This window comes from Microtus ochrogaster, chromosome 2, assembly GCF_000317375.1.
Source record: "Microtus ochrogaster isolate Prairie Vole_2 chromosome 2, MicOch1.0, whole genome shotgun sequence".
Classification (NCBI taxonomy): domain Eukaryota; kingdom Metazoa; phylum Chordata; class Mammalia; order Rodentia; family Cricetidae; genus Microtus; species Microtus ochrogaster.
The window spans coordinates 13024784-13036490 of NC_022010.1; the positions used below are offsets into that span (position 1 = coordinate 13024784).

At 51.7% G+C, this 11707-nt stretch overlaps 1 protein-coding gene across 1 annotated transcript in view; it reads left to right on the forward strand.

Annotated features, from left to right (window-relative positions):
- The window catches only part of Rilpl1 (Rab interacting lysosomal protein like 1), a 35548-nt gene that overhangs the window by 6634 nt on the left and 17207 nt on the right, over positions 1–11707 (forward strand). Inside the window, exons 2-4 of the mRNA XM_005344378.2 lie at positions 2189–2339; positions 6771–6889; positions 7815–8039. Coding sequence (XP_005344435.1) covers positions 2189–2339; positions 6771–6889; positions 7815–8039 — 495 coding nt within the window. The remainder of the gene's footprint in view (positions 1–2188; positions 2340–6770; positions 6890–7814; positions 8040–11707) is intronic.

The following is an 11707-nucleotide window of genomic DNA, read 5'->3' on the forward strand; positions in this document are numbered from 1 at the left end:
CTCAGTGGTAGAGCCCCTGCCTGAATCCCCCAGTGAGGGGCTGGGGTGTGACTCAGTGTAGAGCCTCTGCCTAGAATCCCTCAGTGAAGGGCTATGGCTGTTGTTCAATAGGAGAATACTTGTCTAGCATGTGTGAGGCCCTTAGTTCCATTCCCAGCACCTCAAACAAACAAGCTTGTGTTGACAGGATGTATATTGCTGTCCTTCAGCTTGGGTTCTATCCAAAGCCACAGCCATGCTGCTCCCCAGCCTCATTCACGCCTCCGAGTGGTTGCTTCCACGTTCACAGTTGCCCAGGCAGCACCATCGTAAAGTTGAGGATGTTTGCATTGCCTTCGAAGAGGAACCTGTGGGGGCTGGAGAGATGGCTCAGAGGTTAAGAGCACTGACTGCTCTTCCGGACATCCTGAGTTCAATTCCCAGCAACCACATGGTGGCTCCCAGCCATCTGTAATGAGATTTGGTGCCCTCTTCTGGCCTTCAGGCATACATGGAGGCTGAACACTGTATATATAATAAATAAATAAATCTTTAAAAAACAAATAAAAAATAAATTAAAAAAAGAGGAACCTGTGCACGCTCACCGTCACTCCTGGCGCCTCTCAGAGCTCTGGCCAGAACCCCCAGGTTCCCCCTGTCTGGATCGCAGACTGTGTGACCTTTTACACCTGGCTTCTCTTAGCTGGGGATGGCGCTAGCTGCATTTCTTTCCTTTTTATGTCCATATATAGCCCATTGTAGGGATAGGTTGGTTTTATTTATGCCCTCTGGGCTGGTAAAGTCTGACTGAGATCTTCTGCAGCATTGCTATAGACCAGCAGTTCTCAACCTGTGGATCATGACCCTGGGGGGAGGGTGTCAAATGACCCTTTCACAGGGGTTGCCTAAGACGACCCGAAAACACAAATATTTACCTTATAATTCATAACATTAGCAAAATTACAGTTATGAAATAGCCACAAAAATGTTATATTTGGAGGTCACCACAACATGAGGAACTATATTAAAGGGTCATGGCATTAGGAAGGTTGAGAATCACTGCAATAGGCACCTGTATGCATACATGATCATGTAGGTGTGGACCTGTCTTCTTTTTCCTGGGTCTCTCTCTCTTTCTTTCTCTCTCTCTCTCTCTCTCTCTCTCTCTCTCTCTCTCTCTCTCTCTCTCTCTCTCTCTCTCTCTCTCTCTTTCTCCTCCTTCTCCTCCTTCTTCTTCCTTCTCCTCCTCCTCCTCTTTCTCCTTCTCCTCCTTTTTTCCCAAGACAGGGTTTCTCTGTGTAGCCCTGCCTATCCTTGAACTCACTCTGTAGACCAAGCTGTCTTCAAACCTAGAGTTCCGCCTGCCTCTGCCTCCCAAGTGCTGGGATTAAAGGAATGCACCACCACCACCCGGTTCTGCCTCAGCTTCTTGAATGCTGAGCCCACAGGTGTATGGGGCTATAAAAATAAATTCACATGAATGAAGGCGCCTGTGGAGGGGATCAAAAGGTATTGGGAGCCTGGTCTACAGAGCTAGTTCCAGGACAGGCTCCAAAGCCACAGAGAAACCCTGTCTCGAAAAACCAAAAAAAAAAAAAAAAAAGGTATTGGGAAGCAAACTTGCATCCTCTTTCGGGGCAGTTCACCCTCTTAACCTCCGAGACACTGTCACAGTCCCTTTGAAAATATCATAGCTTTTTCTGGGGTGTTCTTATGGTCCAGGTTAACCTCTAACTTGAAGACGTCTTTCTGCCTCCGCCGTGGTCTACACAAACAGCTGGCTGATCTCACTAACTCTCTTACTTGTCTTTCAAACCTGGAAGTTTTGGTTCCCTAGCTGAGGGAAACCGAGGCTCTGAGTGATTGTTGCAAGCTGCTCAGGCTGTCCCAGAGAGCAGAGGAACTCTGGCGCTGCCTCACTGCACCTTGAGGAAATGACTGGGGATTGTCAGGACTGTGTAGCCGGGGATGGCTTGTCCCCACAGCCGAAGAACACAGGTGTGGCCTGGACTGAGCCCTCCTGACTTCAGCATGCACGTCAACAGAAGAGGCCCTGTCTGGCTCTGTGTGCCACCTGCTGGAGACCCGCCTCTCTTGGGGGAATGGGGTGACTCCAAGTACCAGAAACAGAACAGTTCTCTGATGGGCAGGTGAGACCCTGGGTGGCTCCGATCCTTCTGTGACCCCTGCTGTCGCCCCGCCCCAACAGGAGCTGGAGCTGGTGGAGGATGTGTGGCGGGGCGAGGCGCAGGACCTCCTGTCTCAGATTGCCCAGCTGCAAGAGGAGAATAAGCAACTGTTGACCAACCTCAACCACAAGGATGTGGGCTTCTCTGAGGAGGAGTTCCAGAAGCAGGAAGGTGAGCCCCCCCATCCCAGTGATCCCCATAACCGCTCAGAGACCGCAGCCTTTGGCACCAGTGGGCAGGTGAATTTGCATCTTGACTGTCTCAAGATGCAAATTCATCTTGAGACAATCAAGATGTGGTGTACATCTTTAATCACAGCACTCTGGAACAATACAGGCGGATCTCTGAGTTTGAGGTCAGCCTGGTCTACAAGAGCTAGTTCCAGGACAGTCAGGCTACACAGAGAAACTCTAACTCAAAAACAAAACAATCACAGCCTTGGTCTCCTCTGACCTTATTTCCAGCCCCCTCAGCCTTGACCATCTTCTCGTACCCGGGCCGTCTAAGTTTCCCGCAAATACTCATGCCAGGGCCTTGGCACGTACCACTTGTTCATGGCACTACTGTGACTCGATGTGCCACTTCATAAGGGCTGAGCTGTGACCATCCGACGACCAGACCCCAGGTTGCTACTCCATGCCCCTGTCTCAGCTTTCACATAGTGTCAGCTGCCATAAATCAAAATTAGACGTCTATTTATTGTTCATGTATTTACTGCCGATGCCCTCTGTGCTAAAACACAGTTCCAACTTCCAAGTGGCCAGGGTCTGACTTGTCCAGTGTGTCCTAGGGCCCAGAGGAACCATGTAGGAGGGCAGAAAACTGTGATAGCTAACTTTGCCTTCTGAGTTCTGGGATTAAAGAAGTGCACTACTACACCTAGCTGCAGCCTGGCTTTTCATCCTGAGTAAACCCCTGGCTGCCCACATGAAGCCCCACCCTCTGGTTTGATGTACAGGAGTAGATTGGGATGGGGGCTCTTTGAATTTGGGGTTACAACTTTGAGAGGATCAAGTTTGGGGCTGGGCCAAGCATGGGCAAGGTGCTGGCTTGGATCCCAAGCATTGCATACACTGGGTGTGGTGGGCCATGTCTGTAATCTGAGCCCTCTGGAGGCAGAAACAGGAGGCCAGCCTGGTCTACACAGCGAGTTTCAGGACAGCCAGAGCTGCACAGAGAAATCTTGTCTTGAAAAAAAGTAAAGTAATAAAAACTTTTTTTTACAAAGAACAGATAAGGGCCAGCGAGATGGCTCAGTGGTCACAGAGCTTTTGGCTAAGCCTGACAGCATGGGTTTAACCCCCAAGTTCCACGTGGTAAAGGGAGAGAGTGGACTCTTGCACATTGTCCTCTGGCCTCCCCACAAGTAAGTGTGACACATGTGTGCACGCACACACAGAGATACACACATGGAGACTCGCACACACACACAAATATAATAAAATTAAAAACAAATGAAATAGGGTACTGATAAGGACTGAAGAAAAAAAAAACAAAATACACAGTGAACCCAGGTCTGGAATTCTCTTCTCCTGGGTGTGCTTTGTGGTAATGTGTTGGGTGGCTTAGAAATCGGAGCGTCACTGTGAGGAGATGGTCTCTGGAGCCAGACCACACAGCTCCAACTGCTGGCCGCAGCACTGACGTGCCATGTCGTTTGACGGACTCACAGACCGTCCTATCCCTTTGTTGCCCAGTTTGAAAGGGAGAAAGCGGTGGTGGTACCTCTCTCATAAGTCTGTCTGCCTTTGTGTGATGTCAGTGGCTTCTGTCTCTTTCCACAGCTGCGTACTGTGCCATCCCCTCGACACCATGTCTGTCTGTCAATCCTCCACAGGTGGGACTTTCAGGTTGTGACTACTTTTTGGCTTCTATGAACACCTTTCAGGTGTTTGTGTAATCATTTTATTTAGGAAAAATAATCTTGGTTTTTGCCTACGATAGTCCTGCCATGCACCCAGAGAACCCCGCTACCCACTCTAGTGGAGTCTCAGAGGTCTCAGCAGCTCTGAGCTGCTTTCCCTGTGGCCCCTTTCCTCTGGGAGTGTAGCTCTGCCCTTGCAGCTATCCCAGTCCCTGCTGACCAGTGTGGACCAGCGGAAGGTATATACAGACGATACCCTGAGCATCGAGTGTGCCTGGCTTCCACAGGACCAGCTGGGGAGCTGGCTGTGTTCTCCAAGCCCGCAGCCCCCGCCCTAGCAAAGAGGCAGGCAGATGCCAGGCTGCCTTCAGGGTTATTTTTATTTTGTGGGGAAACCATGGGAACACAGCAGGGACCAAGTGTTCCCCACCTACTAGAGGAACAGGCCTGGGGCAGGCGGTGTCCTGGGATAAAGAGGGCAGGTGCTGGTGACCTTGAGTCCCAGTCAAGAGTGACAGGGGAACAGGGCCGTGGCCAAGGGCCATCTGAGGACTCAGGTGAATTCTCTTACTCTGGCCCCATGTTGGAACACCAAAATCTTGTTTTTTACTTTTTGCTCTTTTACTTTTGGGGGGGTCTACTACCCAGCTCCCAAATAAATCACACATGGATTTATTATTACTTATAAAGGCCCAGCCTTACCTTGACTTGTTTCTAGCTAGTTTTCCTTAGCTTTAAATTATTTTTGCCTCTGAAATTTCTCCTTCTCTTACTTCCGTATACCTTACTTTCACTCTGACTCTGTGGCCGGCTGTGTAGCTGACCCCTGACGTCCTCCTCTCCTTCTCTCCTGGCCTTCATCTGGTCTTGCTTCTTCTATTTATTCTCCCAGCCTGCCAGCCCCGTCTAGCCTGTCTCCTGCCTCGCTATTGGCTGGTCAGCTTTTTTAGACCATCAGGTATTTTAGACAGAAAAAAAAAATCACAACTTCACAGAGTTAAAGAAATGCAGCATAAACAAAAGCAATGCATCTTTACACAGTTAAACAAATGCTCCAGGGCATAAACATACCTTACAATAATTTCCTGTAGCTCTCAGGTGCATGCAGGGGTCAGATTTCTGTGCAGGCTAGCAGGAGGAGGGGCTCTCAGAGGGCCTATCCCTACGTGGGCCTCTGGATTTCTGAGTCCTATTGCTCCACAGACGCCTTACAGGTTAAAAAATCCCCTCTGGGGGCTGGAGAGGTGACTCAGCGGTTAGGAGCACTTCTAGAAGGACCCAGGTTCAATTCCTAGCACCCACATGGCAGCTCATAACTGTCTGTAACTCCAAGATCTGATACTCTCACAAAGACATACATGCAGGGAAAACACCAATGCACATAAAATAAAAATAAATCCCCTGTGGTAGCCAGGAGGTGGTGGTCCTCACCTTTAATCCCAGCACCCGGAAGGCAGAGGTTCAAAGCCAGCCTGGTCTATAGATGGATTGGCAGGACAGCCGGGCTATACAGAGAAACTCTCTTTCGGAAAAATGAAAGCAAAACAAAACAGAAACCCTCTCTGGCTCTCTTTGGGAATCTGTCCAGTCCGAGAGCTGTTCGCACACAGGGCTGTGAATTGAGTGTCCAGCGTAGGATAGAAGAGGTACAGAGGACTCATGGATCTGCCAGTGGCCCCGGGCTCTGGGAGAGTGACTTTGTCATCAGGAGCAAAGCAAAGCTGACCACTCAGTCATTTTTGTTGCTTCTTTTAATTTATTTGTGTGTCTGCCTGCATGTATGTCTGTGCACCCTGTGTGTGCCTGGTGCTGTGGCAGTCAGTAGAGACCACTGGATCCCTAGAACTGGAGTAAGGATTGTGAGCCGCCGTGTGGGTGCAGGGAGCTGAACCTGGGTCCTCTGCAAGAGCTGCAAGTGCTGAGAACCACTGAGCCAGCTCTCCATCTAGCCCGCCCTGCCCCCCTTCTTGTTGTTTCTTCAAGACAGAGTTTTTCTGTGTACTAGCCTTGGCTGTCCTGGAACTTGCTCTGTAGACCAGACTGGCTTTGAACTCACAGAGATCTACCTGCCTCTGTCTCCAGAGTGCTTAGACTAATGGCTTGTACCACCACACCCTGCTTCACCAAATGCCTAAAAGGCACCTTATATGTGGGAGGGCTGCAGCTTAGTACTCTCCTGCCTTAGCCGTGGTCTGCTGGGGTCATGGCGGGAAGCCCCTGTCCTGGCCACCCACCAAATGCTGCGTCCTAATGGTATTGTGTGTGTGTTGGCTCCACCCATTCTCCAAGCTGCCCCCGTCCCATTTTATGAATTTGGAAACAGAGGCAGAAGAGAGGCCAGAGCCACACAGCCAAGCGTGGCTTACAGGGTTAGTGTGAACTTTGGAGGCTAACCTGTAGATCACTGTGCAGGGTCATGTCTGTCATGACGTGTGGGGACGTGTTGTGAAAGTGAGGCAGTGGGTGGGAGTGTTTCTGGGTGGGGGGAAAGCCATCACGCAGAGGGGACCAATGAGAGGAATCTTGTGTGTGGTGATCCCAAGGTCAGAAGGAAGAGGGGAGAGAGAGGGAGAGACGGTGAGGTAGGAATGTGCTCGGCAAGACTGAAGGCAGGAGCAGCCCCAGGGTGTGTGCGGGGTACACGAGAGGCTTTGGGGAGAGCCCTGGCCCGCTTGGAGGGCTATGGGGGGCTTAAGCCGAGGGGAGGTGGCTCACCTCCCAGTCTCGCTTTCACCCAGGCATGTCAGAGCGGGAGCGGCAGGTGATGAAGAGGCTGAAGGAAGTGGTGGACAAGCAGAGGGACGAGATCCGAGCCAAAGACAGGGAGCTTGGCCTGAAGAATGAGGACGTTGAGGCTGTAAGTGACCAACGCCAATCTGAGCCCACTTTCCTACTTCATGGCAGCATGGGGGTGGGGCTGGAGAGATGGCTCAACAGTAAGAACATCCGCTGCTCTTCCAGAGGAGTGGAGCTCAGCTCTCAGCACCCACATGACAGGTTGTGACTGTAACTGCGGTCTCAGGAGATCTGACACCTTCTGGCCTTCATGGGCACTAGACACGTGTGTGGCGCACAGATATACACACTGGCAAAACACATAGCCGTATAAAAAATAGATCTGAAAAGAAGCCCACATGTGTATCACTCCTTGTCAACAGTCATAAAAATAGAAACAAGTGCCGGGCGATGGTGGCGCACGCCTTTAATCCCAGCACTCTGGAGGCAGAGGCAGGCGGATCTCTGTGAGTTCGAGACCAGCCTGGTCTACAAGAGCTAGTGCCAGGACAGGTTCCAAAGCTACAGAGAAACCCTGTCTCGAAAAAATCTAAAAAAAAAAAAAAAAAAAAAAAAAAAATAGAAACAAGATAGGTGTTTATGATGTACATGCTCTACTCAAAGAGGGTTTCCCTTGTGCTGTACACAGCCTGGGTTACTGTCATCCATGGTTTCCTGTTGTCCATGGTTTCCTGTCATCTGTGGGTTACTGTCATCCGTGGGTTCCTGTCGTCCTTGGGTTCCTCGTCCATGGTTTCCTGTCATCTGTGGTTTCCTGTCATCCTTGGTTTCCTGCCGTCTGTGGGTTACTGTCGTCTGTGGGTTACTGTCGCCTGTGATTTCCTGTTGTCCATGGTTTCCTTTCATTCATGTTTTCCTGTCCTCCATGGTTTACTGTGGTCTGTGGTTTACAGTCGTCCGTGGTTTTCTGCCGTCCATGGTTTCCTGCCATCCGTGGTTTCCTGCTGTCCGTGGCAGCCTCACTAAATGCCTCTTTCTCTCCACAGCTGCAGCAGCAGCAGACGAGGCTAATGAAGATCAACCATGACCTTCGGCACCGGGTCACGGTGGTGGAGGCCCAGGGGAAGGCCTTAATTGAGCAGAAGGTGGAGCTTGAGGCAGATCTGCAGACCAAGGAGCAGGAGATGGGCAGCCTTCGGGCAGAACTCGGGAAGCTGAAGGAGAGGCTGCAGGGCGAGCACAGCCAGAACGGGGAGGAGGAGGAGGCCGAGGTGAGCAGCAAGCTGGTGTGAGGTGTGTGGGAACCCGAGTTGTGGGCTGGCCCCATGTAGAAAGAACTGCCTTGTTTTCCCCATTGTATCTAAGAAGGCAGGAGGCACCAAGAGAGAAAGAGGGAAAGAGAAAGAGATCCTGGCCTGAGGACACCAACTGGGCATGGGCAGAGCTGGACCTGAATCCCTGGTCTCCAGCATCCCAGAGGGCATGCAGTTCAGTGATGATGGCTGAGCTTCATTCATCATTCATTCATTCATTCATCCATTCGAGTGACTGTAGCAGGCACAGAGGATGGGATGTTAAGGATTGCGCAGCCCTGGCTACTGTCCCATGGAGCATGCGTTTATAGGGACTGGAAGTTCTAGATGGATACCCAAGAGAACTGAACACGTGTCCACGTAAAAACCTGACAGGAGCCTGGAGAGATGGCTCAGCAGTTAAGAGCACTTGCTGCTTTTTCAAAGGACCCTGGTTCAGCTCCTAAGCCCCCACGTTTGGAGGCTCACAACTGCTTCTGACTTTTCCGGGGCATCTGTTGCTCTCTCTGTCCTCCGTGAAAACCTGCATCCATGTGTACACATGCGCACATTCAAACACCTGTATACACATTTAAAAAACAAACGTGCAAGCTGACTCAGTGGCTCATACCTGGAATCCTAGCGCTCAGGAGGCAGAGGCAGGCGTATCTCTGTGAGTTCGAGGCCAGCCTGGTCTACAAGAGCTAGTTCCAGGACAGGCACCAAAGCTACAGAGAAACCCTGTTTCAAAAAACCAAAAAAAAAAAAAAAAGAAAGAAAGAAGAAATTGTTTAAATTTAAGATGATCTTAGACTGTGCATCAAATTCTTTACTAACCTGAGCTGTGTGAGACCCTGTCTCAAAGGTAAAAATAAAACCCAGGAAGAAAATGACCCACATGCTCACAGTAGCATTACTCATCGGGTCTGACAGGAAGTGAGAACGGAAATGTGGCCGAACATGCATAGTCCACACCACAGAATATGACTCAGCCCTGAAAAAGCCTGAGTCACAAGACGAGCATGCCCGACCCCATAGGTGAACCTTGAATCATAGGTCTTGATGAGTGAGGATAGGCCAGACTCGGAAGGCCACGTGCTGTGTATCTCCTGTGTCTCTAAGATTCCGGATTGGGCAGATCCAGGCCAGAGTGCAGATGGGCGGCGTAGGGACTAGGGCAGTGGGGAATGGCTAATGGGCATAGGGCTTCTTTGGGGAGGAGGGAAAAGTGGTGGTGGTTGCACACCTGAGAATATGCTGAAACTCCCTGAACTTTATTCTTTGAAGGGTAGATACTGTGATATGTGAATTACATACAGATGATTTTTTTTTTTTTTGTTTTTTTTTTTTGGGGACAGGGTTTCTCTGTGGCTTTGGAGCCTGTCCTGGAACTAGCTCTTGTAGACCAGGCTGGCCTCGAACTCACAGAGATCCGCCTGCCTCTGCCTCCCGAGTGCTGGGATTAAAGGCATGCGCCACCACCGCCCGGCCATACAGATGATTTTAACATTTCTTTATTGTGTGTGTGTGTGTGTGTGTGCGCGCGCACGCGTGCTCATGTGCCACAGTACGCGGAGGTCATTTTCTTCCTTCTGCCCTGTAGGTTTGTCTGGGATGGGCTCGGGGCTTTTCCAGGAGGGGATTGACAGGAGTAAGGATAGAGGAGGAGGGGGAATGAGTTCCAGGCGGGAAGAATGACCTGTGCAAAGGCCCTGTGGCGGGAGGAGCCTCAGGGACAAGGAGGCCTCATGGTGAAGGTGGCTGGTGTGCAGTGAAGGGGAGTGAGGGGCTGGCCAGCGGTCCGGGTGGAAGTTGGGACCAGGCCTGCAGGCTCCTCAGGGAGAGGAGTTTGTGTGCACCTGAGAGATTGACAGGTGTGGGGGGGCTGGGGGGGAGTCTCAGGAGTTTAGGACCTCATATAGAAGGGAAGGACTAGCCGGGGAAATGGTGGCACACACCTTTAATCCTAGCACTCGAGAGGCAGAGGCAGGCAGATATCTGTGAGTTCGAGGCCAGCCTGGTCACGGAGAGAGTTCCAGGACAGGCAGGACTACGTAGGAGAAACCCTGTTACGGAAAGAAGAGAAAAGAAGGGAAGGGAAGGACTGAGCCCCAGTATATCCACACTGGAGGGGAGAGACTATCCCAGCAGTGAGACATTGTCCTCACTTATCTCTCAGGAAGAGCTTGTGATCAAGGCTTCCAGCAAAACCTACGCTTGAGAGGTGACTCCTGAGGCAGCCTGTGACAGGGAAGGGGGAAGGTGACCCCGAGGACACTCACCTGCTGGGGCTGCTAAGAAGTACCCAGGCCCTCTCAGAACTGACCATGGGGTGACACTAAGTCCTTCCTCAGAGTGGCTAAAGGCCACGTGGGTTGTGAGTTTCCCATGCCCTGAAGATGCAAACAAGAAGGCAGAGGCATGCAGCAAGCGCCGGAGGCCTCCCTGTCCGTGGATGGAGCCGTCAGGAGGCCCAGGGCAGGGAGATGGCGGGTGCAGTGGGTGTCACACAGATAACCCCAGGCGGGGCTCAGAGTCCCCCAGATGGGCCTGCAATGCCAGCAGCTGGCAGAGCTTCCAAGGTGCAACTTTCCTGTGGCTGGCGGAGGGAGGAGAGGGTCAGGGAAGAGCTGCGGGCACATCCATAGGTAGCAAGTGAGACCGAGTCCCCAGTGGCCTCGTTAGTCACCCTGCAAAGGAGGTGAACTGACAGGCAGCTGAGTTCCAGCCTGAGAGATCTGTGCCTAGCCGACAGCTGATGCGTCTGGACCAGCTGCTTCTGAAGGACTAGAATCTGGGGAGAGAATAAGGAAGAAGTCATCTTTAGAGGGACAGGGTTAGGACCTGATTTGGGGGCGTATAGTGTCATGAAGTCAAGTTACATGTTGAAGGAGTGAGAGAAAGGCACACGTGTTGTCTGTGACTGGAGCTTGAAGGTCAGACAGCTTCAGGTACAGCTGGTTCCAGGGGCTCAGAGAACGAAAGGTAGCAGGAATTCTGACTCAGGCCTTTTTGGTTTTGTTGCCTCTTAAGTTGCATCCTTTCTTGGGTGGACTCTGGTTACGACATGGTCCCTGATAGCAACCTGCTCAGCCAGCCTCTTCCCCAAGAGTCCCAGCAGAAGTCTTCAGACTGGCTCCTCGCTGAGTCAGCCCTGTGAGGAGAGGCCTACAGATAGGTACTGTGCCCTTCTGAGTCCCTGGCTGCGGTAGAGGGGTTCACAAACCAGGTGGGTACCAAGTGGAACCCTGGAGACTGAGGGGACAATATAGAGGTGTGGGTGTGTAGGCTGGGGTTGCAACTGCCCATTGGAGTGCGAGGCAGCTGTGGCTGCCATGCAGTCTCTGAGCTGCAGCAGAAATGCGTGAGGGGTCCCTTGGCGTGGCCTCTGCAGGTGGGATGAGCCCTGGGATTTTATGGAGGACAGTATGAAGGGGAGTGACCTATGGCAGGCACCGATGACTTTGCAGTAATACAGGTCTGAAGTAAAAGGCTGGGCCAGATCCACAGCAGGGAGATGCATGCTCAAGACAGCCACTAGGCCGCAACAGAGGGTACCCATGCATGCCCAAGACAGCCACTAGGCTGCAACAGGGGGTACCCATGCATGCCCAAGACAGCCACTAGGCCGCAACGGGGGGTACCCA